Here is a 25,186-nt window from a genome sequence, read left to right on the forward strand (position 1 = left end):
CTCTTCCACTCTGGCCTCGGAGCCACTGTTTTTTGTCGGCAAGCAGGACTTCGGCTCGTAAACATTGATCAATAAGTCTCTCAAGAGAGTTTGGAGGATCCACCTTGGAAATTTCTTCCTGCATCTCAATGTTGAGACCCTCACGAAACTGTCCTCTGAGGGCTATATCATTCCAACCGGTGTTTTGGGCCAGCACTCGGAACTCGGCTATGTACTGGGACAACGGCCTGTCCCCTTGGAAAAGGCGCCGGAGTTTGTGGCCGGCCGCCTCTACATTGTCCTCGATTCCCCATGTCGCCTTAAGGTGATTCAGGAAGTTTTGCGCGGAACTTAGGTGCATGGAGCCCGCATCAAATAGCGCCGTCGCCCAATTGGCCGCTGGCCCTTCTAGGAGACTGTAAATCCACGCCACCTTGACGTCTTCTTGGGGAAACTCGGCTTGACGGGCTTCTATGTACGCCTGGCATTGGCGACGGAAAACATGAACCTTGAAGGCTTCTCCAGAAAACTTGGTTGGAAGCGCCAGGCCAGGGAGCCGGACACCTCGTTCCTTCAAGCCCCGTATTTCTCCCTCCTGCGTATGGAGTGTATCACGGATTCTGTCTAATTCATCCTTGGAAATGGTGTAGCTGAGTGGTTGGGCTTCCGCCCCGGTTCCTGTAGACATCCTGGCCTAAGGTTAATCGGTGCTTAGGGTGGCGGAGTCAAACTGTCAGGACCCAGGCCGCAGAGCACCAATAACCATGCGCAGAGACCAGAATCTAACTAATATCTTTATTAAAGGAATATATAAAGTCAATAAAAACAGGTGAAGAATATAGTTCAGAAATAGACCTTTCAGGAAAGGTCAAATATAGTCCAGGAAAACAATGTCCAATATGAGATATTAGAGTCCAAAGTTATAATCCAATAACCGAAACACACACTTGCCGAGCAAGTGTGGGGAAATGACAGGGTCCTTTAGTCCAATGGAGCTTGACAACAAGGCTGGAAAACAAACTAGATTCTTGGCAAACAAGACTTGATACGTGGCAACAAGAAGCAAGAAGCAAGAAGCAAGAACGAGGTCCGATGCGAGGTCCGGGGAACAAGGCAGGCTTGGAACTAGAACAAGGTCCGTGGCAAGGTCCTGGAAACAAGGAACTGGAGTAGCGTAGTCCACACACGATCTCACTCCTGAAGCTGACGAATTGACTCCGCAAGGATCTCCTTGCGGGTAAACACCTATATAGGATCTTGTTTTCCCGCCAAGGAACACTTTCCCTGGGGAACAAGAAGTGAAACCCATACTGTGTCCAGATGCATGACTCCTTAAGATTTCCCAAGGGAAACAGGCTTAATCAGCTAATTGTCTGGCAGCGATTCTGGCGCTTCGGCGATTTGCCTCCCTAGCGCCTCTATCTCGATTATAATTATCCTTACGAGAGAACGGGGGAGAATTCTGCCCAAGGCTTGTTTGGCTGACTTCTGGAGGGCAAACATCCTGCAGGTGCAAGGGCTCCAATTCTGGCTGAAACGGTGGGAAACCAAAGTTTTCCTCTTCGTCTGCCACAATAGTACTAGGAACGGGACTACATGGCCCATGAGACATCACAGAATGTGATTATAGCAGCTCTTCTTCATGGATTTTCTCATTTGAAATGTTCTACATCCTTTCACATTTAACAGTGATTAATTTTGTCCTTTCAGTACCGAACCAAAAGCATCCCTATTGTCAAAGCTGAGAAGGTAGTATCTGACAGCACCACTCGCCGAATAATAATCTATGGGGTCCAAGATGAAAATGGATCTAACATCCAGAATTTTGCCTTGGATATCACACCACCGCCAGAAGTGATTTACAAATCAGAGCCAGGCACCAGTGATGGCATGAATGTGTTGGGCATTGTAATATTCTCTGCTACTATGGGTATGTATTTGAAACCCATATATTTAAAAGGAAATGAATAAGGGGGGGGGGGGAGGAAAATGGCAGCACTTTTAACACTAACTGGTTTTTATTTTATCACGAGCTTTTATGATATAAACTTGCTTCTTCAGATGGAGTACAGAATGATATTAGAGCTTCAAATTATAAATAATATTTATAGCTGTTGGAGTGGGATACAGTGTAAAAGATTCAGAATAAGACTGGTATTTGATAGGAAAGACTAATGTTCTCATTCCTTGGCTTATTATTATAGAGAATTTATCCTTGGAAAAGTATGGCTTACCAGTTTTTTAGTAGTTGAGCACTATGGTTATGTTTCTTATTGTCCTGAGTACACATCTTATGCCATCCCCCTTGTTTCTCTACATATTTCCCAATCTCAATGATAGAGTTTTAGCAAAGTAACTACAATCAGAGGAACAAAAATATGTTTCTTTTACATAAGTATTATTTAGTATTGGTGGTTCAGCTCATATATAGCTAGTACAATATTGTAAACATTGTGTTGCGAAAGAAGGTTCAAACTGAATCCATCTTACACAGCTGATAAATATTTATCTTTAAGAACAGATGCTTTGAATGAAAGAAAAACAATAACAATGTATTTGGTCCTTGAATGAAGAGAACGGCTTACAAGAATAATGCTACTGTTAAGCAACTGAGCAGGGGATGCTTAGTCTGGATTTCTCAACACACGCAGGACTGAAATATCCTGAAATGTATATAATAATCTGTGGGTGTTTAGATAACGCACATGCAAACACACATATTTGAGTTATCCAACTTCTGTATATTGAATTCAGCATGAAATATTATTTTACTCAAGTAGACCCAACAAAGAAAGAGGAGAGTATTTCTGAATGAGGAACCCAACTGTGGGTAAAGGCACACTTCCGTAAACTTTTACAGTCCACAGAACATAGTTTTCTGTTAGTGCTATTACTAAAAAGACTTAAAAGACAAGTGCACGTGGAATAAATTGGGCCACATTTCCTGTCTTATCACTTGGGGAAGAAATTAATCTGCAAAACTGCACTGGTTCAGAACCAACTTTCAGTGTGTATTAAATACAATCAGAACTTTCCAGGGTAGTTTTCCACTTCTCCAAATTTCTCCCAGATACCTGATCATCGGACTGCAGATTTAAATAGATTACAAGATTCTATTATTTGGAGTAGGGGGGTAGATTGTGAATTGCATTAAAGAGTCCTGAAACATTTGTCTCCTATTTAATGTGCTCTTTAAGCAGTAATCATAATGAATAAGCATGTGTTCTTCTTATTGTCTACTGCCTCATGTTGCCAATTATTGAATGTTGAGATGAAATTCTGAAATGCTTTTCAATTTTTAGTTTAATCAAAAGCTGTCATTGAATTGCTACATAACAGTCAGTCAAATAGTTCTCTGCATGCCCTGCAGAGAGCAGTGGAATCTAACTTTTTCTTGCATCTTTTCCTTGCATCTAGTTTAGTAGTAATTTTCTTGTTGATTTTACCATCAACTTTAATTGTTTCCAGTCTGAACAGTGTGGATATTGTTTAAAGCATAAGTCTAGCTGGCATTAGTCATCACATGTTTAAATCGAGGTTTGATTCATGTACTAGATGTCCTCTTCCCAGAAAGAGATAAGTCATGATATCTAAGCTGTAAATTCCAGTTTTTGGAACAGGCATGTTAACAGATTAATTGAAATGGAAAGCTATTTAACCATTTTCAGCTGACGTTACACCCAGAGTTCAGACAGCTGCTCCTTTTATTTGCAGAGAGCTGTAGCATAAAATCAAATGTGTGGACTACGTCTCAGGAAAAGCACCTTTAATGCCTTCATTGCAAATATAAGACCATACACAACCTACAACCTCCCCTTAATCCTTGGCGGAAAAGTGCCTGAGATCAGCAGCAAAGTAGATATTTTGTATATATGGTGGCACAGATCCATTATTCCCCAGTCAGTTCTGGATGCCTTTCATTAGATAATAGTGTGAAATCCTCTGCTGTTAATGAAAGCAATCCTGTGAACTTACTGTTCAGGTCACTTTTTATATGTTCTATTTGCTTGCATCCCCTACCCCTCTTGTTGTACAAGAGGGTGCTATTTCTCTTGGATAATACAAAGAACAGCATCCCTGACATCTTGCTGATCGGCAGTTTTCACTAAAACTCCATTTCATCCTGGAATCGTGTGAGTGACAAAATCATGTTGTTGCAGAAGACATATTCAGTAACTTCTTGTGCAACATCCACACACATGCCCTTGGTGTACTGCTATGGCCCCCATAGTTGTGATAATCTGTGTAGCTCCTAGATAGTCGTAGGGAAGAAGATTGGGTCCTTTGGCCCACTGCAATTGCCCCTCCCAATTTTAATGTATAAGGTAAAAGAGTTACAGATAATTCCAGAAGGAATAATCACACTGTTAACTGATTACCAGTTGAACCTCACATGCAAAAATGTGTTCCAATGATGGCAACCAAAAAAGAGTAGAGTACATTTATGCTGTAGTCCTAAGCATGCTGGGCAGAAGTCCATCTTAACATACATCTGAAAGCAAGACTTGTTGGGAGAAAAATGCATAGGATTGGATTGCACAATGATGTGACTTCCTTGTTGTAATAACTCCACTGGCTGATGGTAATTTCTGGACACAATTCAAATTCTTTACAATTCATTCCCAGATTAATTGAAGGACTGTCTACTCCCGTAAAAACCAGACGCAATGTGAAATACAAGCATTTCTTCTCTAGTTCTGAATTTATAGGCAGGTTAAATCTTTTTGTTGGTGTATTTTTTTGCCATTAAGTCAACTTTGACTTAAGATGGCCCTTGTGAACAAGAGGCCTCCAAGTCACCCTGTAATCTACTGTCCTGAACAAGTTTTGCAGACTCTGCCCTTGGTTTTTTTAATTGACTTAATCCAACTATGGTGTGGTGACACTCTTTTCCAACTGCCTGTTTCTTAAATAAAGCTTTCATTTCACAATAACCATAGCTGGCTTTACAAACTGATCTGCCTTGTTAGTTGAAAAGAAAAACCTATTGTAGAATCTGCAATTTATGGCTAGATGAAGAGTAATGGATGGCTCAACCTCTTGAATCAAGTTTAGTGCAAGATATGAAATCTGGTTTACGTATGCAGACATGGAACAAGATGAACTTTTGATCAAGACACATTTGCTGAACAGACTATCATTAAGGAGTCACTTTGACTTAATCATTTTGAAATGTATCTGCTTGTTGAACTGGTTCTTTGAGTAACTAGCGCATATTTTTCTTTCAATTAATGATCTTTGGATTTAAAGAGAAACCAGATGGGAAGATTGTTATATTCTAGAAGGTTTTTTGTATGTGGGTCAATGCAGTTGCTTTCTGGCACTCCACATGATGCACTCTTTTATTCAGTGTCATTTTCCAACATCAGCTATGTATAGCTTATTCATCCTGCAATAAACCCAGCAATTTACAATAAAAAAGGGGACAAGGCAGCACCATTTCTTGGTGTTTTTCTAAGTACAGTAAGCCCTCCACTTTCACTGGGGTTAGGGGCATATCCCCCACTAAAGTGAAAAAACCATAAATAAAAACATTCTTTTGGAATTTTTTAATTTATAGAAATCTCTAGATCTTTCATGATGGCTGTATGGTCTTTGGGTAGTGTGGGGTGGTGTAGCTGAGGCTTCAATCTCCATTGCTATGGAGGTTAAGAATAAATTGCTGATTGTGTTAGAACACATTTATAGAATATTACAGTCTTTCCTTGTGTCTGTATTGGTTAGATTTTGTGATATCAATTGGGGTCCATCATATGGAGCAATAGCATAATCTCAAGCAACATTGCGAATTTTGGAAGCCACCCTGGGTCTTGCTCTGGGAGAAAGGAGGCAGTAAAATAAACTAATAAATAAATGCTTCTGGTCAAAGTGACAGTGGTAATGGCACTCATGGTGGTTGTGTGTAGAAGATGCACAGTAGCAACCCAGAATGAGGCAGCTCCTGTCTGCACGTCCCAAATTTGGACCCAGCAATCCAAGAAATATCAAAACATGTGCAGCGATCATGCCCATTTTTCAAAGGACAAAGGCTAGTTCACTTCAGAACATAGATACTGTGTCCATTCAATATCTTTGTAAGATTAACCTCAAATACTCTTTTGCATAGACTGTGAAATCAGAAAATGTGTCATAAATCAGTGCTGGTATGGGTTGTGTGCAGGTATGTCTCACTTTAGAACTGCAGTATTCATCTGGCTATTCAGACTTAAGTATTTTGTGCACATTTCAGAGTTTGATGTAGTATATGATCAAAACTTCCTTAATAGTGAAACAATTGAATAATTATGTTTTATCTATTTTTAGGACTAATGCTAGGCAGAATGGGTAACAGCGGAGTTCCCTTGGTCAGTTTTTGCCAGTGCTTAAATGAATCTGTCATGAAGATAGTGGCTATTTCTGTATGGTGAGTAAATGTGCTGCTTGACATAATTGCTACTTCCACATTCAAGTGTGTTTTGGTGGGGTGGCCTGAACAGTGAAATGAGGCTGCATAAAAGGAATCAAAGACCCTGTGTGATGTAGAGGTTTGAGAGTAATTATGACTCTGAAGGCTAAGGTTCGAGTTTCCACTTGGCCATGGAAACCCACAATGGGCAAATCACAACCTCCCTGCCCCAGAAAACCCCATGATTCGGTTTGCTGTAAGTCAGAAACAGTTTGAAGGCACTTAAGAATAACGCTCTTCAGGCAATCACTTGTAGCCGAGTATGATTGTCTTTCAAGGGTAGAGTTTGGTGGTGGGTCCGTAAGTTATTGTGAAGACCTATTATGGATCCAGATGATCTTTCACAGTGGGGACATAGCTTTCCAGATGGAAGGCAGTCATGTCAAGGGTTTGCTTGACACTTCTTCCTCTAGGCACGTTTCTCCTTTCACTCTCTGTTTGTGCCTTCTCAAAATCTATACAGCTGACCTCCAGTTACAACGCTCGAGTGCCAGGGCTTCCCAGTTCTAGGTGTTTTAAAATGCCTCAGCTTGCTTGCAGTAATAGCAGTCCTAAATTCAGAATGTTAATTGTGTGAGTTATGGAGTGAGTAGAGTGGATCCTAAATAGAGCTGCTCATTCATGGATATAGCTGCTCAACTGCCTCAAACCTTGAGTTAGAACGACTGAATCCATCCCCATCACCCATGTGCTGGTCCGTGATAGGGGCTTCCAGATTTCAGAGTCCTGCGCCCATTGTCACTCATCAATGGCCATAGGACTTTTGTTGGTTTTGGTTTGCTTGGAAGATACCTGTGTATGAATTTGTTTTATGCACAGCAACCAACAAACAGTCTTCATAGAAAGAGGTTCTGATGCAATGGCATAGTTGCCCTAACAATCAACAGCAATAAAAAGGGAATGAAAGCTCTAAAGTGCTGCTAATAAAACAGACATTCACATGTATATTCTCTTTGAGAAGGGACAGCCTTGAGCACCACCTTGCTGAACATTAATAGTAGGAATTGAAGTGTAAAGTCAGTGCCTATGTCATTTAATAATTCTTCTCAATCTGTAGTTTTCTGTCATCATGATGTCCTTATGAATATCAACACTGCATCCTCTGACAATGATTCCCTTGATGTCTGCCATAGGATTCCAATGCATTGCAGGAGACTCTGGGTTACCTCAAGGTGAACAGTGTGAGGCAGTGGTGTGCACGGACTTAAGACTAAACCCTAAAACTCAGCCACAAGTCTCTGCTGGCTGCATATGGAAGAAATTGGTAATGAAGAAGGAAACTCAAGCAAGCTTGTTTATCATTCCCAATCTTCTGATTGTGAAATTCCTGATAAGCTGCTTGGGAATAATTGGCTCAGGGTCTAACCTACATGTGATGCAGAAGACCTGTGATTATTCTTCCAAATCCATTGTTGCTATTATTCTCATTATTTTCCATTGTACTCCTGTTGGGGGACCGGTGCTTTAATAACAGTTTCAGCTCTGAAGTGCTATGACCTTTATCTTTTACTTGTGAGTTAAGTAGTCTCGTTTTTTGTCCTAACTCCAGAGGAAAAACATGAGAATACTTACATAATATTTTCTACCCTCTCCATAACTTGTGAACAGAAGCTATTTTTGTTTGGAAATATGCTGTATGTTGGGGAATTTCAGCATATGCACAAAAACTCACTGTGTCCTAAGTACCCTAAAATATCAGATCATGTCTGATCTTGGAAGCTAAGCATGGTCAACCTTGATTAGTACTTTGAGATCACAGACACTTACCACCTGCTGTGGACTATATTTCAAAAGAAGGAACTGATAAAACCACATCTGAGTGTTTCTTGCCTAAGAAAACTCCATGGAATGTATGGGGTACCATAGATTGGCAGGTAACTTAAAGGGACAGTTCATTGCTGCTGCAGCAATAAATGGTGTAGTCTCTCAACAGTGGATTTCAGTTAAAAAGCCAGTGGAAAGTAATCACATTTTCCTGTTTTGTGTACAACTTGGCTCTAAACATAGTCTATATATTAATTAGTTCTATTCCATTTTTGTGTAGATGTATTCTTTCACACAGCTTTCTCTTTCTCAGGTATTTTCCATTTGGAATAGTGTTCCTAATTGCTGGTAAGATCTTGGAAATGGATGATCCATCAGCTATTGGGAAGAAGCTTGGCTTCTATGCCATTACTGTTGTGTGTGGCCTGGTGGTCCATGGTCTTTTTATTCTGCCAATGATGTACTTTTTCATCACCAAGAAGAACCCCATTGTCTTCATCAGAGGGATTCTTCAAGCCTTGCTTATTGCTTTGGCCACATCATCCAGGTACCATGAATTGTGCAGAATGAATTGATCTCTAGAGCAATGGCTTATCATAGGAATCATCTGCTGAATTTGATTTCACAGGTCCTGATTTTTGTTGATGTTCTAGCTCCCATACTCCTGGTTTATCTTACTTAGACACCAGATCTCTCAACCCCTGGATTCAGAAGTGACAAACACTATTGTAGACAGTCCAACTGACCCAGGAGCAGTTGGTGAACAAATGGTAGTCTCCCAAATGGTGCTTGACAAATGGTGCTACCTATTATATGCTCTTAGATTGAGCAATACTTCAGAGCTATGCCAAATTCTATTGCTTGGCTTTAGAGAACCCCCAGTTATTTTTTTTTCCATCTTGGACCTGTTCTGATTTTTACTCCATATTGAAAATAGGATCTATACCAGAAGTTTTCTTAGCTTTATGGTTTTAGTTGATGTCACACAAGTTGGATGAAGATTGACCCAACCCTGTTGGAGAAATCATAAACATTAGTAGCCAGAAAGAAGTAGGTCATACTTCACTAAAGTTGACTTGACTCCAGGGGTTTGGAGAATTATAGGCTAATTCTAAATTGGAATTTCTCAGCAAAGCAAACAAGCTCATTGTGGTTGTTCAACTCTGAATATGGCCAGTTATGAGATTTTCAAAAATTGATTATTTAGTTTCACTTGTGGCTTAGGGATAGGTATAGGAAGGAATAAAAAACTTTGCTAATCTTTGTGAAATATTAGAAAGTTTGATCCTTCCGGTTTCTCAATGTTGGTGTGTTTGGGGTGACATATACCACACTTACCTCTTAAATGAAGAAGAAAGTAATCTGGGAAAATGTACTCTTTTCATAGGAATGATCTTATTTCATTAGACAAATAGAAGTACTGGAAGTTTGGAAGTGTCCTGACAACCTAATGTTGTGCCCTGTTGTATATTTCTTCAGATATTGTCCTATGATCATATAATACAAGATGTTCCCAACTGACTAACTGTATAATCCTAATTATAAAAAAGAGGCAGAATAAAACCATATATCATATGCCAGCAATTTTGGTAGTAATTAATAAATTAATTCAGTTGTTTTAGCATAGAAGGGAGTATGTTTATATCATATAGACAGACATCTCAGAGTGCAAATGGAAACTTTGTGGTGTTGAATGTTGGTGTTGAATGTGATACACAGGCAAAGTTCAAAATGCATGAGAAAGGCAGAGTTATATGAGATAACTGAAACAATAATTTTGGAATGTTTGAAATTGATGTCTTGCTGGATATGATCAAATTGTGGACAGAAAAGCATGCAATAATGATTTTTGGATGCTATAATAATAACAATAATAATAATAGTAATAATAATAATTTATTTATACCCCGCCACTGCTAAACCAGTGCTTTCTACTGATGTGTATCTGGATAAATAGTACTCACAGAAAGGCCATTGCATAATGTTAATGTCTAAGACATGATTTGTAGATAACCTCACCGAAGAACTAGGGGCTGGGTTGAAGCATCTCACTGAAGCTGCTTATCTAGATCCATTTCAGTCTGGCTTGCCCTTTAGCATTAGGTCACAACGCATATAGTAAGAGTAGAAATCCTGAAAGACATGTTCACCTTGATGCATCTCAGATAACGATTACCTGTAGCAAGGCTTCTTCAACTAATTACTTGAACTGCACAAAGACAGTAGTACCTTTAGGATCAACTGTATTTGTGGAAAAGAGAATACCTTATTTGTTTTCAGTGGCTGTCTCATTCTAGTTAGATTTGTGGCCCTCGATACTGACTTTGACAGTAAAACTTAAGTTTTATATAAGGCTGTCTCCAGGAAGTCACTCAGAAAAGTGCTATCTCATGGACCTCTTTGTACTTCATGTTCTTTGGCAGTAACATCTCTGAGTTGATAGACAACATTAGAGAACTGAGGGGCACCATTTTCATTTTCTGTAATGCTTCTGATGTAGCATTACTTTGTAATACTAAATATTCTAGACAGACAACACTGGTGAATTCGATTGGAGCTCAAACAGTTTCTGAGTCATGTCATATGCTAACTCTCACCCAAGCTTTGTAGATCATAGCAGCAGCTGCAGCAAAAGTTTCAGCTGCTGTTGTATTCTACTAACCTGAAAAAACAATGTACATTTAGGAAATCAACATCCCAAAAGGAGTGCTAGTCCATGTTTTTTGAGTCACTGACATGTCTATATACAAAGATGGAGACTTACAGCCTTCAAAATATTTTTTCTGGTCTACAGCATGCATTGATGGCAGTTCATCAGTGTAGTTGTATAAAAATGAGTGCTCATTTGATAAAAATAGTGGTTGAACTGATAAAATACAGTTGTCTGCAACTGACTTTGATAATAGCCTATTTCACTTGTCCAGTTATAGTCTTATGTACACTGACAGCATCTTGGTCTCTTAATGAATGTTTATACAAATTTTGTGCAATCCTAATTGCTCACAAAGAAGTAGCAAAACCAAAGTATGCAAGGCAGACTTCCTCCCAGATAAAATCCCCATATGTTTTGAACTCTAGCTGCCATTATCCCTAACAATTTCTCATTTTGTTGAATCTGATGGGAGCTATAGCTTAGGATCATCGAGTGGGCACTATGGTTGACAAAGGCCAGAGATATGTTGTCTTCAGATGTTATTGAACTACAATACCCAATCAGCTTATCTAGCATAGCAAATAGCAGCTATCCAATGACATCTGGAATGTGACATACCCTTCCCTGTCATTGAAAAATGCTGGTATATGACATGTAATGCATGGTTACTCAAGGAACACCTTATTAACCTAAGATAAGATCAAATGTCATATGATCAGGTTATTTATTTTCCAAAAATAAATATGCGATTGAATGCGATTTCCTTCTTCTTAGCGGGGGGTTGGACTGGATGGCCCATGAGGTCTCTTCCAACTCTACTATTCTATGAAATACACAGAATCTAGACACATAGAACTTTAGCCTACTGAGAGTTCTTGACTTTTAAATTCAAGTCGCATAAAGTGAATTGACTTTTAAAATAGAATAAGATCTCTAGTTTGATCTGGGAAAAATCAACAGAAACTAAGGGTTTTCAATTACCGTATTTTTCGCTTTATAAGACGCACCTGATGATAAGACGCACCTAGCTTTCAGAGGAGGAAAATGAGGAAAAATAATTTGAACTAAAAGATGACCTAGAACATTTTAATAAAATAACATAACAGTAAGGGAGAATTGGGCGATCTGGACGATCGCCCAATTCTCCCTTAGTTCCTTGACGCAGGCGCAGATCGCCCGGGCGATCTGTGCCTGCGTCCAGGAACTAAGGGCAAAATGGGGCGATCTGTGCTGTGTGCGCACGCGCCCCATTCTCCCTTCCTGGACGTGTCCGCAGATCGCCCTGGCGATCTGCGTCCAGGAAGGGAGAATGGCGATCTGCGGACGGCACAGATCGCCCCATTGATGGCAAGGCTGGGGTGACTTACTTGAAGTGGGGACAAACTTAGTAGATGTGGGTGAAACATCAGTATTTTAAAAACTCTAAAATCAGGACAGTAAATAAATAACACCACTCAGAAAACTGAGAAATTCCAGGCAGGAAACAATCAGGGCCAGCTAACACCTCCCAACAAAGGATTACCCCAGGCAGAAAGCAGCCAGGCTTTGAAGCTGCAAGGCTATTTAATGCTAATCAAGGTGGCCAATTACAACATTCACACCTGCCTCCAACAAACAAGAGTTCTTTCTTTCTCCCACCCTGGACCTTCTGCAGATAGATTTAACCCCACTTGTCTAGTTTCCAAGAGACCTCACAACCTCTGAGGATGTCTGCCATAGATGCAGGCAAAACGCCAGGAGGGAATGCTTATGGAACATAGCCATAACCCCACCAGTGACTGGGAAAATGGCCAATGTATGTTGGTGCAGTAGAAAGGAGATGAGGAAGGAGGAAGGGAGGCAGGAAAGAAGGGAAGAAGAAAAGAAGGAGGAAAGAAAGAAGGGATGAAGGAAGGAAGGAGTGAAGCATAGGAGGAGAAAAGGAAGAAGGAAGGGCAGAAAGGGAGAGGAGGAGGGAGGGAGAAGAGGGAGGGTGCCAGGGAATCCTCAATCACGGCCAGCTAACACCTCCCAACAAAGGATTACCACAGGGAAAAAGGAGGGAATGCTTCTGGAACATAGCCATACAGCCTGGAAAATTCACAGCAATCCAGCCTTTGACAACACAATAAATTTATCATCCTCCTCCTCCTAGTTATGAAAAGATGGGTAATAAATGTGTTGTTGTTGTTGTTGTTGTTGTTGTTGTTGTTGTTGTTAGGCTAGATAAGGAGAGACAGGTAATACATTTATTATTATCACATTAAATAAGGATAAGGGGTGTGCCGTCGCGCCTGGGGCTGTAAACTCTTAGTGAAAGAGGCATGGACGTGACATCTTTCCCCAGGGGATTGCTTCTTGCCCTCCTTTAGGGAAACTGGAACTCCCAAGGACCAAAACACGGTAGTTAACTCAAAAACTGGGTTTATTGTTCACAAAGGGGGTAAAAGAAAATATACATTACAGTCTTTGATTGTTTAAGTCCGTGGAGCCTTCTAGATCCCTCTTTCTCTGGCTGTCAATGCCGGAGCAAACTCAGCCTCAGTCCAATGACCTATATCTGAAGACAAGAGTCTTCCTCTGTTGCCAAAGGACTGATGTGAAGGCGCTTGAGACTCCTCAACGTTGTTCAGGTTGGCCCTGAACATGAAGTGTGAGTCCCAAGGGTAAGAACCTCAGAATTGGTGCTGAGAGGTAACTTTTGAAGGGCTTTTTGAGCCAAGCCTCCCTTTCACGTCCATCCGATAGAGAACTTGCTGATGGAATGAAAAGGAGGAAACACAGTCCTACTCCAGGAAGAGGTGGAGCCAAACAGTTTTGCTGAGTGAGCAATGTAACAGGTACAAACAACATTGATTGACAGATATAAATAACCAATCCAACTACATTTACAGGGTAAGGGCAAAATCAGGCATGATACAATTCAAATCTTGAAACTTATAGTTCCAACATATAGATGGCGCCACTAGCGCCGTCACAAGGGGTATTACTATTATTAAACTAATAAATTTATTTATTTAATTATTAATAAATATAATTATTTATACGTTATATTATATAATATATTAATATAATATAATTAATATTAATAATAAATAAATAAATAAAATTAAGCTGCGGGAGGGAGGCAGAAGAAAGGAGATGAGGAAAGAAGGAAGGAAAGAAAGAGGAAAAGAAAGAAAGAAGGGACAAAGGGAGGGAGGAAGGGAGGGAGGGAGGAGTCCCTCAAGCCTGCAGGAAGGGCCCCTGCCTCTCACCTGGCCTTTGCCCCAGCCGAGGAGGAGGAGGAGGCAGAGGAGGGGGCTGCTGCTGTTGCTACCGCTTGCTGGCTTGGCTCCCCCGCCTCCCTCCTTCCTTGCCTTGGAGAGGACGGAGAAGCGCACCATGGTCCAGCGGCGCCATCCCGCCTTCGGGGTGGAAGGGAAGGCGAAGGTGGCGGGGAAGCAGGCATTGTGGCCAGGTGGGGGCAGGCACCGGTCAGGCAGGAGCAGGCATCGTGGCCAGGCGAGCAGCCGGCAAGGCTGGCAAGGCCGGCGAGAGGCCGCAGGCCTGGGAGGAGGAGGCGGGGGTGTGCAGGCCAGCAGCAAGAACAGGCCCTGCGGGCAGGAGGAATGGGAGCCCGAGGACCCTTTCCGTCCGCCCTCTGAGCCTCACGTGACACAACGGAGGCTTCCTTGCTCAAGCACATGCACAGGCCCATCAACGGCCAGGGCGATCTGCGGACGCGTCCAGGAAGGGAGAATGGGGCGATCTGTGCCGTCCGCGCGTCCCCATTCTCCCTTCCTGGACGCAGATTGCGTTTATAAGACGCACTGACTTTTTCCCTCTATTTTGGGGGGGGGGGGAAAGTGCGTCTTATAAAACGAAAAATACGGTATATAATATACTAGCTGTGCCCTGCCACGCGTTGCTGTGGCCCATTGGAAATGCACGGAATAGCTCCGTTTTTTGGGGGTTTTTAGGCCCTGTAGAGGTTCGTGACGTGATATTTTGTGGTTTCAACCTCGAGGCATGGATGATGGATTGTGTTGTGAAATTTTGAGGTTGGGGGATGTTTAGTTTTGTTGTTTTGCTCGGTGCCAGGATTCCATCACTCTTTTATATATATAGATAATAATATAATGGTTGTGCTTATATTATTTACCACTTTCTTGACAGCTATCTTCTTTCTGTAAATCAAAGACACACTAACACATATCTGCCATATTTCCATTGGCTTATGCCCAACCCCTTCGCAGAAGTATCTCTTGGCAGAAGAAAAAATGTTTATTTTGCTATAATTTGGCAGTTAATGCTGCCATTGGCTAATATGTACAGATTAATAAAAGCCATGCTTCTCATGAACATGATGCTAGAAATCTGCATAGCTTGGTCCCACATTGTTGATAAAACATCCTGTTTTCCCATGATGGTTGCTTAATCATTTTGAGAACCACAGTTTCGCATTTCTTTTCCAAATTCATCATTTTTGTATTTTTCTGACAGCTCAGCCACTTTGCCTATAACCTTCAAGTGCTTGTTAGAGAATAACCACGTGGACAGAAGAATTGCCAGATTCGTACTCCCCGTGGGGGCCACAATCAATATGGATGGGACTGCCCTTTATGAAGCAGTGGCTGCCATTTTCATTGCTCAAGTAAACAATTATGAACTGGATTTTGGACAGATCATCACCATAAGGTAAAAATTCCATTATTCAGCAGCTTTAACACGATAGCACAGTGCTTTCCTGTCTGTTGCAGAAAGTTCTATACTACTCTGCATTGAACTTCTTCATTCAAAAGTGTACACTGAGTAATTGTTTAGGGAAGAGCCCTGGTGGCTAAGTGTGTTAAAGCATTGAGCTGCTGAACTTGCAGACCGAAAGGTCCCAGGTTCAAATCCCGGGAGCAGCATGAGCGACCGCTGTTAGCTCCAGCTTCTGCCAACCTAGCAGTTTGAAAACATGCCAATGTGAGTAGATCAATAGGTACTGCTCCGGCGGGTAAGTAACAGCTCTCCATGCAGTCATGCCGGCCACATGACCTTGGAGGAGTCTACGGACAACGCTGGCTCTTCAGCTTAGAAATGGAGATGAGCACCAACCCCCAGAGTCAGACATGACTGGACTTAACGTCAGGGGAAACCTTTACCTTTACCTTTTAATTGTTTAGGATGAAATAATGTTATCCATTAGCCAGTTCTATAGATTATTCCCACTGACCAGTAAGATATGAATTGGAAATTGCTTTGTGCATGAGTTTCCTTATTTATTGTTTCCTTAGGAGGTGCAGCTGTGAATCATACTTTTCGCAAAGACAAAGTACTTCTCATTCCATTTATTTCACATGTCTAGACTGAGTGTTGTTGTATATTACCATTCTTTTCAAAAACCTCACCGCTGTGGTTTTCAAGTATAGCCTGAACTAAACTTCCTAAAGTTTGCCTAGCAGATGGTGGCAAATATTATTGAAATGAATATGTAGGGAATAAACTGTCCCTATAGTTTAGAAGAGTGGCTGTGGAAAGAAATGAACTAGGAAAACAAGCAACACTTGACTTCTATTATGCCTTTAGGTGACTACATACCCTGTTTCCCTGAAAATAAGACATCCCCAGAAAATAAGACCTAGTAGAGATTTTGCTGAATTGCTAAATATAAGGCCTCCCCCGAAAGTAAGACCTAGCAAAGTTTTTGTTTGGAATTATGCTCGCCAAACAGAACACCAGAGCATGCAGGATTCGTAAATGTACATACATGAAAATAATGCTGTACATGAAAATAATGGTAGTAACAAGAAATTCTTGCTAGGACTCACAGTTTATTTGGTTATGTTGGTTTGCGATGACATCCACTGTACAGTATATAATAAATGTCCATTTTTTTGTTCAACAATAAAAGTGAATTCTTCTTCATGGAAAAATAAGACATCACCTGAAAATAAGACCTAGCACATCTTTGGGAGCAAAAATTAATATAAGACACTGTCTTATTTTCAGGGAAACACGGTAGTTTTGAAAGTGGGTTCATCATATGTGACTTAAGCTCTCATTTTTCCTTGAGAGTTACATCAAGCTTAGTTCATCTCTTTGCAAGGGTTTTAGTTGTACATTTCTAGAATAACAAGACTCAGAATCAGATGATCCTGTAAGCCACAACTTCTTCTGTACATGCTTTCTCAAAACCCATTATTATGCGGCAATGTCTGATTACTCATCAGGTTAGAGAATGGCACTTGGAGCCTGCTATGGGCAGGAACTTCTTTCTTGTTATTTTATAATAATAATAATAACTTTATTTTTGTACCCCGCCTCCATCTCCCTGAAGGGACTCGGGGCGGTTTACATATAGCACAAAGGGCTTAAAACAACACATAAAATAAACATAGTACAAAACAAATTAAAACCACTAGTACAGTAGAGGCTCGTTTATCCAACCTTTGCTTATCCAACGTTCTGGATTATCCAACGCAGTCTGCCACCTGCCCGGATCCACAGCTCTTTCTGTTCTCTAGGCAACAAGGACTTAATGTTTTACGGATTTAATTTTTTACAATGTTGTTACTCTAAGTTCATTTTATGCAATTCTGTCATTATTTGTAGTCAATTTGTTAGTAGTCAATGTTTTTGTAATCAATGTTTTCAATATATTGTGATGTTTTGGTGCTAAATCCGTAAATACAGTAATTACTACATAACATTACCATATATTGAACTGCTGTTTCTGTCGATTTGTTGTAAAACATGATGTTTTAGTGCTTAATTTGTAAAATCATAATGTAATTTGACATTTAATAGGCTTTTCCTTAATCCCTCCTTATTATCCAACATTTTCGCCTGCGTCAGGGTGAGATCCCGGAGGATCCTGAGTTTATGTTTATGTTTATGTTAAACACTAGATTTCACAAGCTCATAGTAGCTTAGGGCCCAAACTGTAAAATATATAAGCAAAGTATATTATTTTTTTCCTTTTTGTTGACTGTTCACTGCAAGCTGTTCTGTGTAAATGCTAAAAGGAGGTGGGGGTAGCAAATGGAGAACACTTGCTGGGTACCTATGTTACTTGTCATGTAATTTCTGGACTAGAAAGGGGATGAAGTAGGTGAAATACATTCCCCTTGAGGGTGAGATAAATAATAATCAGAACCCGCTCTCATCCCCTAAAACAACCCCTCTATCAAACATTGAAATTACTACTGATATTGTTGCTAGATTAGTAATACTGTCATTCTGCTTGCATAAGCATCACACTAATCAGCTTTATGCTGGGCCGCATTTATGCAGCTATGATTTCTATTTTTTAGTTCTGGTGGTTTCTGGGAATTACTGCTAAGAGCAAGGAGATTCCAGCAATTAGTGTTGATGCAATTATTTCCCTTGCTCTATGCTGAAGGTCATATTAGAGCAAGCCTGTTCTACATGTGAGTGTCCCATCAAGCCAAACATAGCTCAATAGCCCTGGTAAGGCAGTCTCTGACTGGTGCTTTGCATCTGGCATGTTAAGTCACATGTTGCAATAGGTTACCATAAGGCAGGGATCCTCAAACTTTTCATGGTCCCTCAGTCTGTTGGGTGGCCAGACTATAGTTTGAAAAAAACATGAATGGATTCCTATGCACACTGCACATAGCAAAAAAATATATGAAAGAACAATGAACAATTTAAAATGAAGAACAATTTTAACCAACATAAATGTACCAGTATTTCAATGGGAAGTGTGGGCTTGTTTTTGGCGGATGAGAGAGTCAAGTTAATTAGGACTGTTGTTGTGTGCCTTCAGGTCATTTCAGACTTAGGGTGACCCTAAGTTTAAAATTTATGGCAGGGGCTGAGCAAATGACCTTAGAAGGCCACATTTGATCCACGGGCCATAGTTTAGGAACCCCTGCCATAAGGGTTCACCAAAAAATCCAAAATGAATTATAACCTTCAGATTGATCTCTTGATTTAATCTTAGTCCCTGACAAACTCCCCTGAGTTAGTTATTTGGAACATCTTCTACTTGTATATGATATCCCAAGCTTGCCCAGTCTGAACGATTCAGGACAATTTAACTGTAATCATATTTGAGGACTGCAGCTCAATCCCTACTTAATTAAACACAACCCCATTTGTTTCTCTGTGCTGGATTGTGACCAGTCACAACCATATTAGACTGGTGCAACAACTTTTGTACCTGGGGTAAACAGAAAATCCATGTTTCCTTTCTGGAGAATTCACCTATTCCCTGTCTCTTTTGCACAAACTAACTGCCTTTCCTATATGGTTTATCTTGCATTGAAATTATTGTTACCTGTGGCAGAAAAATACCATTTTGGAATATATGTAAGCAACTGGCAAATACTTGCTCATTACTGGTAGGATTATATGGTACTTGGCAGTTTCCATAAAAATTCCTGCCATCATCAAGATACAATTAAGCTCATGAGACAAACACTTACATGAATTCAATTAACATGCACATTTTTGTGAATCATATCAATGACAGAATCTAGAAGAAATGCAATGGGAACTGGAGAGTCTTTTAAAAAAAATAAATAGTGTAATATAGTTTCAATGTAGGTGGAGTTTCCCATATTCAATATGCTAGAGACCAAAAGTATTTTGGATTTTGGGGGGGGGTGGATTTTGGAATACCTGTATTTGCATAATAATGTATTTTTGAAATGAGATCCAGGTCTAAACATGACATTAATTTATACTTCATATATATTTTATACACAATCCCTGAAAGTAATTCCATACAATACCTTTAATCATTTTGTGCATGGAACAAAGTCTGTGTACACCGAACCATCAGAAAAGAAAGGTGATATTATCTCAACCATCCATGTAGACAATTTTGGAGTTTTAGAAAACTTGTGTTTTGGGGGAGTGGTGGTCAGGACAGTGGCTGAGACAAAAAAAATATCCTCTGTACTCCAATTACCTCTGTCCTAAATGTTAGTTAAGCTTTCTAGTACTGTTTTTTCCATACTTTTTAAAGAAGCACACATATTGAATGGATTGTTGCCAGGCAAGCCTTTCCTATTTTAGCACAAAGGTCTTGTCAGGAGCAGCTACCTTTTCTGAGACAGTAAGACAGGTTTTCTTCTCTTTGAGCTTTTCTAGGAATTATTTGATTATGTTGTCTATTAGGCTAAACATCGTTATGTCTTGTGAAGGAGTGCCCAAATCTGGCTGTAATACATGCAGAGTTATTGAAAGATGTCTTCTGTGTTACATTGTTAATGCCTTTTTCCTTGTTTGTTAAAGTATCACAGCGACGGCTGCCAGCATAGGTGCAGCTGGGATCCCACAAGCTGGCCTTGTGACCATGGTCATCGTTCTGACATCAGTGGGTCTGCCTACAGATGACATAACTCTAATAATTGCTGTTGATTGGGCGTTGTAAGTAACTGAAAGCTTTTTGAGATTTTCCACCATCTTCAAACCAAGTAGACTGTGTAAGGAATGGGCACTTTTGTTAGTGACTGTTCGTGGTGATCCAAAAGGTGGACTTGGATTATCATGAAAACGATAGTCCAGTCCACCAATAATTTTGTTGCATTTTTTTTCTAGTTCTGTTCTCCATTGATAACATTGGCATATTAACCAAATAGCAACTGTTTCACTGAACCAAAGCAAAGACTTACCTGCTTCAGGGCATTGTCTCAATGGGATGAATGATGATGGCCGTTCTTTTATATTTCATCACTGTATCTGACGTAATGTTTTTAAATGTAACGTTTGCCACTTTCTATAATCTATCAGACCTAGGTACAGTGGTTAGTATTCAGGGGACAAAAAAGGATTTATGTGTAAGGTTTTGTATTTTATATTGAGTTGTTTTAAATCTATTTATTGTACTTTGTTAAATTGTTTAACTGTTTTAATTACTTACGTTATATCTTTTTGTACTGTATATCAGCATTGAAGTTTGCCAGACTGTGAGCTGCCCTGAGTCCCTTCGGGTGAGAACGGCGGCATAGAAATGATGGAAATAAATAAATAAATAAATAGGAGGTGCAATTGCCTTCCCAACCCCACTTTTTATTTTTGTAATGTAGCATTTTACCATGTGGTGTGGTAAGTTAGTAGTTTTGTTAACTGTCGCTGTCATTTTTATATTTTCTTTTGTTTGTATGTTTTATACTATACAAAGCTTTGTAGTTAAAATTTAAATATATACTTCCCTTCCTCCACCACCTACGTTGTCCTTAATGCAGAGCTGATTAGCAAATTGCATTTGAAGGCATATGTCTTATTCTTCCCACCCTCACAGTCAAACTCTAGGGCTAATGAAGACCTGATAGACCTGATTCAGTGGCCAAGGTCATGTGTAGCAGGATGTCAAAGAAGTGCAGAAGATTTCCTTGCAATCAGTTGCTCTTATCACCTTTTCAATTTCTGATTCCAACAGCTAATGAAAGGCAGGAAGAGAGAGAAGTAGCAATGCATAGACTTACGGCATGTACAGTGCAGGAGTTAGAAGGCTCAGCAATGCTCACCTATGCGCTCCTTCTATCACACACCTCATGTGAAGGAGGAAGGCAAACAAGTCTTCAACACATGACAGTTTTGGGACACTGTCAAAGCACGTATCTTCCAAGAAACATTGTCCCTGGACTAGCCGTCCTCCATCCTGAGAGATCCACATTTTAATTTGACAGTTACTCTGTTTAAATTTTCGCAGTGCCCTTCCATAATTCTGGGCATATGGGAAATTTACATAACAGCCCAATTTTCCGCTTCCCCTAACCACCCCAAGGAACTTGTGAGAGGATTCTCCTCCCGTCCCCCAAAGACACTATGATTCAGGCTCCACATTAACACATGAGTGATAAATCCACAAGCACTGAGTTTATCTTTAGGTTTGACAGTAGGAAAGCGGAAAGGACCAATATCAAACCAATATATTTGCTTACACATGTGTCCTCAACAGCATATAAAACCCTTTGTGGTTCAACCCAACTTTATTCTCCATTAAGTTAAGCAAGTCAAAACCTGGACAGAGCTGCTCTTGGACCATCCTGCACTTTGTTAAGCCAAACATCTGGATGTTCCCAAATTTCAGTTTTATAACCCACATTAATATATTAACTAAGGTGATGGAGTTTTCAGCTGTGCTTGTTTGCATTGGAAAATCTGGAGATCACATGATATATTTCAGATTTAAAGTAGACCTGCCAAGATGAGCTTGGCTGAGCTGGAAATTATGTACAAAGAATCATCCCAGCTAATACACCTGCCCTTTCCCCCAATTTTTGTGTTCTACAAAACAGCTTAAAAGGTACAGTTTAAAAATGTTTCCCTTTTAACATTGATCTGTAAAAAGCTGAAAGTTAGAATGAAATTGTTTTTACTTTATATCTATTTACTTTATAATATCTATCTACAAAGAGAAAAAATTAAAAAATTAAAACAAAAACATAGTAGCTAACGTAACAATAAATACTAATAATAAGAGATTAAACATAATGCCAAGCATACTAATTTTCATCTCCAGTCACATTCTTGTCCCCTAATTTCTTCTGTATCTATGGACTAAACTCTATTATTTTTCCAGTTGGGAGGAATGTGTTTTCTGCTTTTCCTTGTTCTTCTGTATTTGACTTAAAAACATGCTCCAGATTTATTTTTAGTATTTGGCTCAAGATTCCGTCTTTCATTATGCACAGAAGTGTAATAATATTTCTGGACTGATGGAAGAAGAAGATTTCTTTCTTTCATTATAAAGTCTTTAAAGTTGTTGTACCAGATTCTACACTTTGTAAAATTAATTCCAGATCAACCCACTCAGGGATTCCTGTTGCCAATTAAATAGAACCCAGAAACCAGCAACACAATGCTAGTTACATGGAGCTGGATTTTATTTACACAAAATCCAGGGAGGAATTAGCTTCCTATTCACCTTCCTTACATTTGTTAAATACCTAATTGTTTCAACAGACTATGGCAGGAATCTCTGGTTCTTTTGTGCAGACCATACTTCGTGATTGAGAGGAGGCAGAAATAGTGTAGTGAGTCAATTGATCAGAGAAATGTTCAACATATGGTAAGAGGCTCTCAAAAAATTTCTAATAAGAATTTTCCAGTCATAATTCATGATTACTTATTAACTTTTAATCAAGATATTTGAAGAACAAGTGACAGGTACATGTTGGTATGGCAAAAAATGAAGAAAAGAAATGTACACGAATGGCAGATTTGGTTGTATACATTGTAAGATAAGATCTCACACTTTAGGAAAGCCTTTCCCAACCAGACAGTGCCTAGATGTTTGGAGCTTTCAACCTTTCCCAGATAATAATTACCGTATTATGAGCTTTGCAGTTCATCTAGAAAACAATTCTAAGTGGGAGGAATACAACTTTACATGGACAGAAAATACCACTGTTCAAGGAACCAATAACACCGTTGAGCCCCTGAAATCAGTAGTGTAACCTTCACACTGTAAATCTCTGTGTTCTCTGTAAATCTCAGAATGAGCCAAACATAAAGACATAAAATCTTGTTGGTGAATTGCCATGGCATACATTGGACTCATGCCATTGCAACCTTTTTTTCTGCAAAGGTCAGAATTTTTGTATTGACTGGACAATGACCCAAATTCCTCCAAAAATCCACCTTTTAAGTTATGCAGAACCCTTACCAACATGGCCATTTCTGTTTCACTGAAAGTCAAGGGAGATTCATATAGCTCATTTCCTGTAGTCAGATGCCCTGCAAGGACATCATTTCCAAGGAGTGAGAGGGAAGAAAGGAAGGTAAGTAAGTGAGCTGATTGGTTGGTCATTGCCTAGAGGAGACAACACTGGATCTGCTAGGAAGTGACCCACCAACTCATCTTGCCTTGCCTATCTTGCAGGTAACAGGCAGTAGGTAGGCAGGTAGGAGACAGAGATGCCTCTCATGCTTATTTAGCAAATTTGACACAAGTATAACAGAAAAAATGTAGGATTGAGTGTTGACATAAGAAGGAACGAAAACTTCTTTAATACCCTCTCTTTGTTTGACAGAGACAGATTTCGCACAATGATCAATGTTTTAGGGGATGCTCTTGCAGCTGGAATAATGGCACATATCTGCAGAAAAGAATTTACCAAAGATGGAACTGAGGTGAGAAGAATTAATAAGATATTTATTTATTTATTTATTTATTTATTTACAGCATTTATATTCTGCCCTTCTCACCCTGAAGGGGACTCAGGGCGGATCACATTACACATATAGGCAAACATTCAATGCCTTTTAACATAGAACAAAGACAAGACAAACATAGGCTCCGAGCGGGCCTCGAACTCATGACCTCCTGGTCAGAGTGATTCATTGCAGCTGGTTGCAGCTGGCTTGCTCTCCCGCCTGCGCCACAACCCGGGTCTTTGAATTATCACAACTCCAGGTTTTAGAGGACCCTTGGGCAAGACATCGTCATTAATCCCCACTCCATTAGTGGTACCTTTTCATAAGCAATGTCGCTTGGGACTTCTTGTCTTCCTTGACCTCCTCTTTGCTACCAGCAAGGAGGTGTCTACTCTTCATAGCACCTTTTCTTGAGGCCAGAGGATGATATAAACAAGCATGTTCCAACTGTGGAGGAAGATATCCAGGGAACTCTTTGCTAAAGGCCCCTTCTGAGGTTTGACCACTTGGCAGGTGCTGATATAGGGTCTCTCGGATAGGTCTAAAAGACATGCGAGTTCTTGGGTTTTGTCAGTTTTGTCACTTTCATATCCACTAACTTCATGGGGGAGAGGAGCTATTTGTAATGATTCTTTGGATCTATATTCGGGAATTTAAAAATAATAATAAAAATAATCACCCCGGTAATTTGCTGAGATGATCTTATGGTCTTATGGTCTTTTTTCTTCCTCCAATTTTTTAAAGCTTTAGTGCAAAACCTGCCATTTCAATTATGTACTATGAGGAGAGGAGGGAAGAAGATCTTTTATCCAATCTATCTCAGATCTTAAAAAAAAAATCAAGAGTGGGAATACAGTGTTGCAAATGATATTCTAAATGGCCAGGAAAAAGTCTGGGATAACTGAAACCTTCTTTGGGTATCTTTTTTAAAAAAAACAAGAACTTCCAATACTGCAACTTCAAAAACAATTTCATTGCCTGGAAGAACTCTATATCATCCATCCATTCATAAACAAGTAACTGTCAGTTTTTTAAATGCATGTGTAATTTAAAGCACGTCAACATAACCATCTTGATTTGAATATGTTATGCCTAAAATATCATTACAATAGAGTCTTGTTTATCCAACATACACAGGCCGGCAGAATGTTGGATAAGCGAATATGTTGGTTAATAAGGAGGGATTAAGGAAAAGCCTATTAAACATCAAATTACGTTATGATTTTACAAATTAAGCACCAAAACATCATGTTTTACAACAA

General features: G+C 39.8%; 1 protein-coding gene across 3 annotated transcripts in view; it reads left to right on the forward strand.

Moving 5' to 3' along the window:
* The window catches only part of slc1a7 (solute carrier family 1 member 7), a 72,983-nt gene that overhangs the window by 44,327 nt on the left and 3,470 nt on the right, over positions 1-25,186 (forward strand). Inside the window, exons 5-10 of one of the 3 annotated variants that reach the window (XR_010005410.1) lie at positions 1,690-1,909; positions 6,283-6,382; positions 8,502-8,735; positions 15,306-15,500; positions 20,055-22,836; positions 23,801-23,900. Coding sequence is in view for 2 of the 3 variants with exons in the window: in XM_003220312.4 (XP_003220360.1) it covers positions 1,690-1,909; positions 6,283-6,382; positions 8,502-8,735; positions 15,306-15,500; positions 20,055-20,189; positions 23,801-23,900 (984 nt within the window). In the remaining variant the exon portion in view is untranslated. Of the gene's footprint in view, positions 1-1,689; positions 1,910-6,282; positions 6,383-8,501; positions 8,736-15,305; positions 15,501-20,054; positions 22,837-23,800; positions 23,901-25,186 lie in introns of those variants that run through there. The other 2 variants (XM_003220312.4, XM_062978300.1) reach the window with 2 other exon arrangements.

Source organism: Anolis carolinensis, chromosome 4 (assembly GCF_035594765.1).
Source record: "Anolis carolinensis isolate JA03-04 chromosome 4, rAnoCar3.1.pri, whole genome shotgun sequence".
NCBI classification, from domain to species: domain Eukaryota; kingdom Metazoa; phylum Chordata; class Lepidosauria; order Squamata; family Dactyloidae; genus Anolis; species Anolis carolinensis.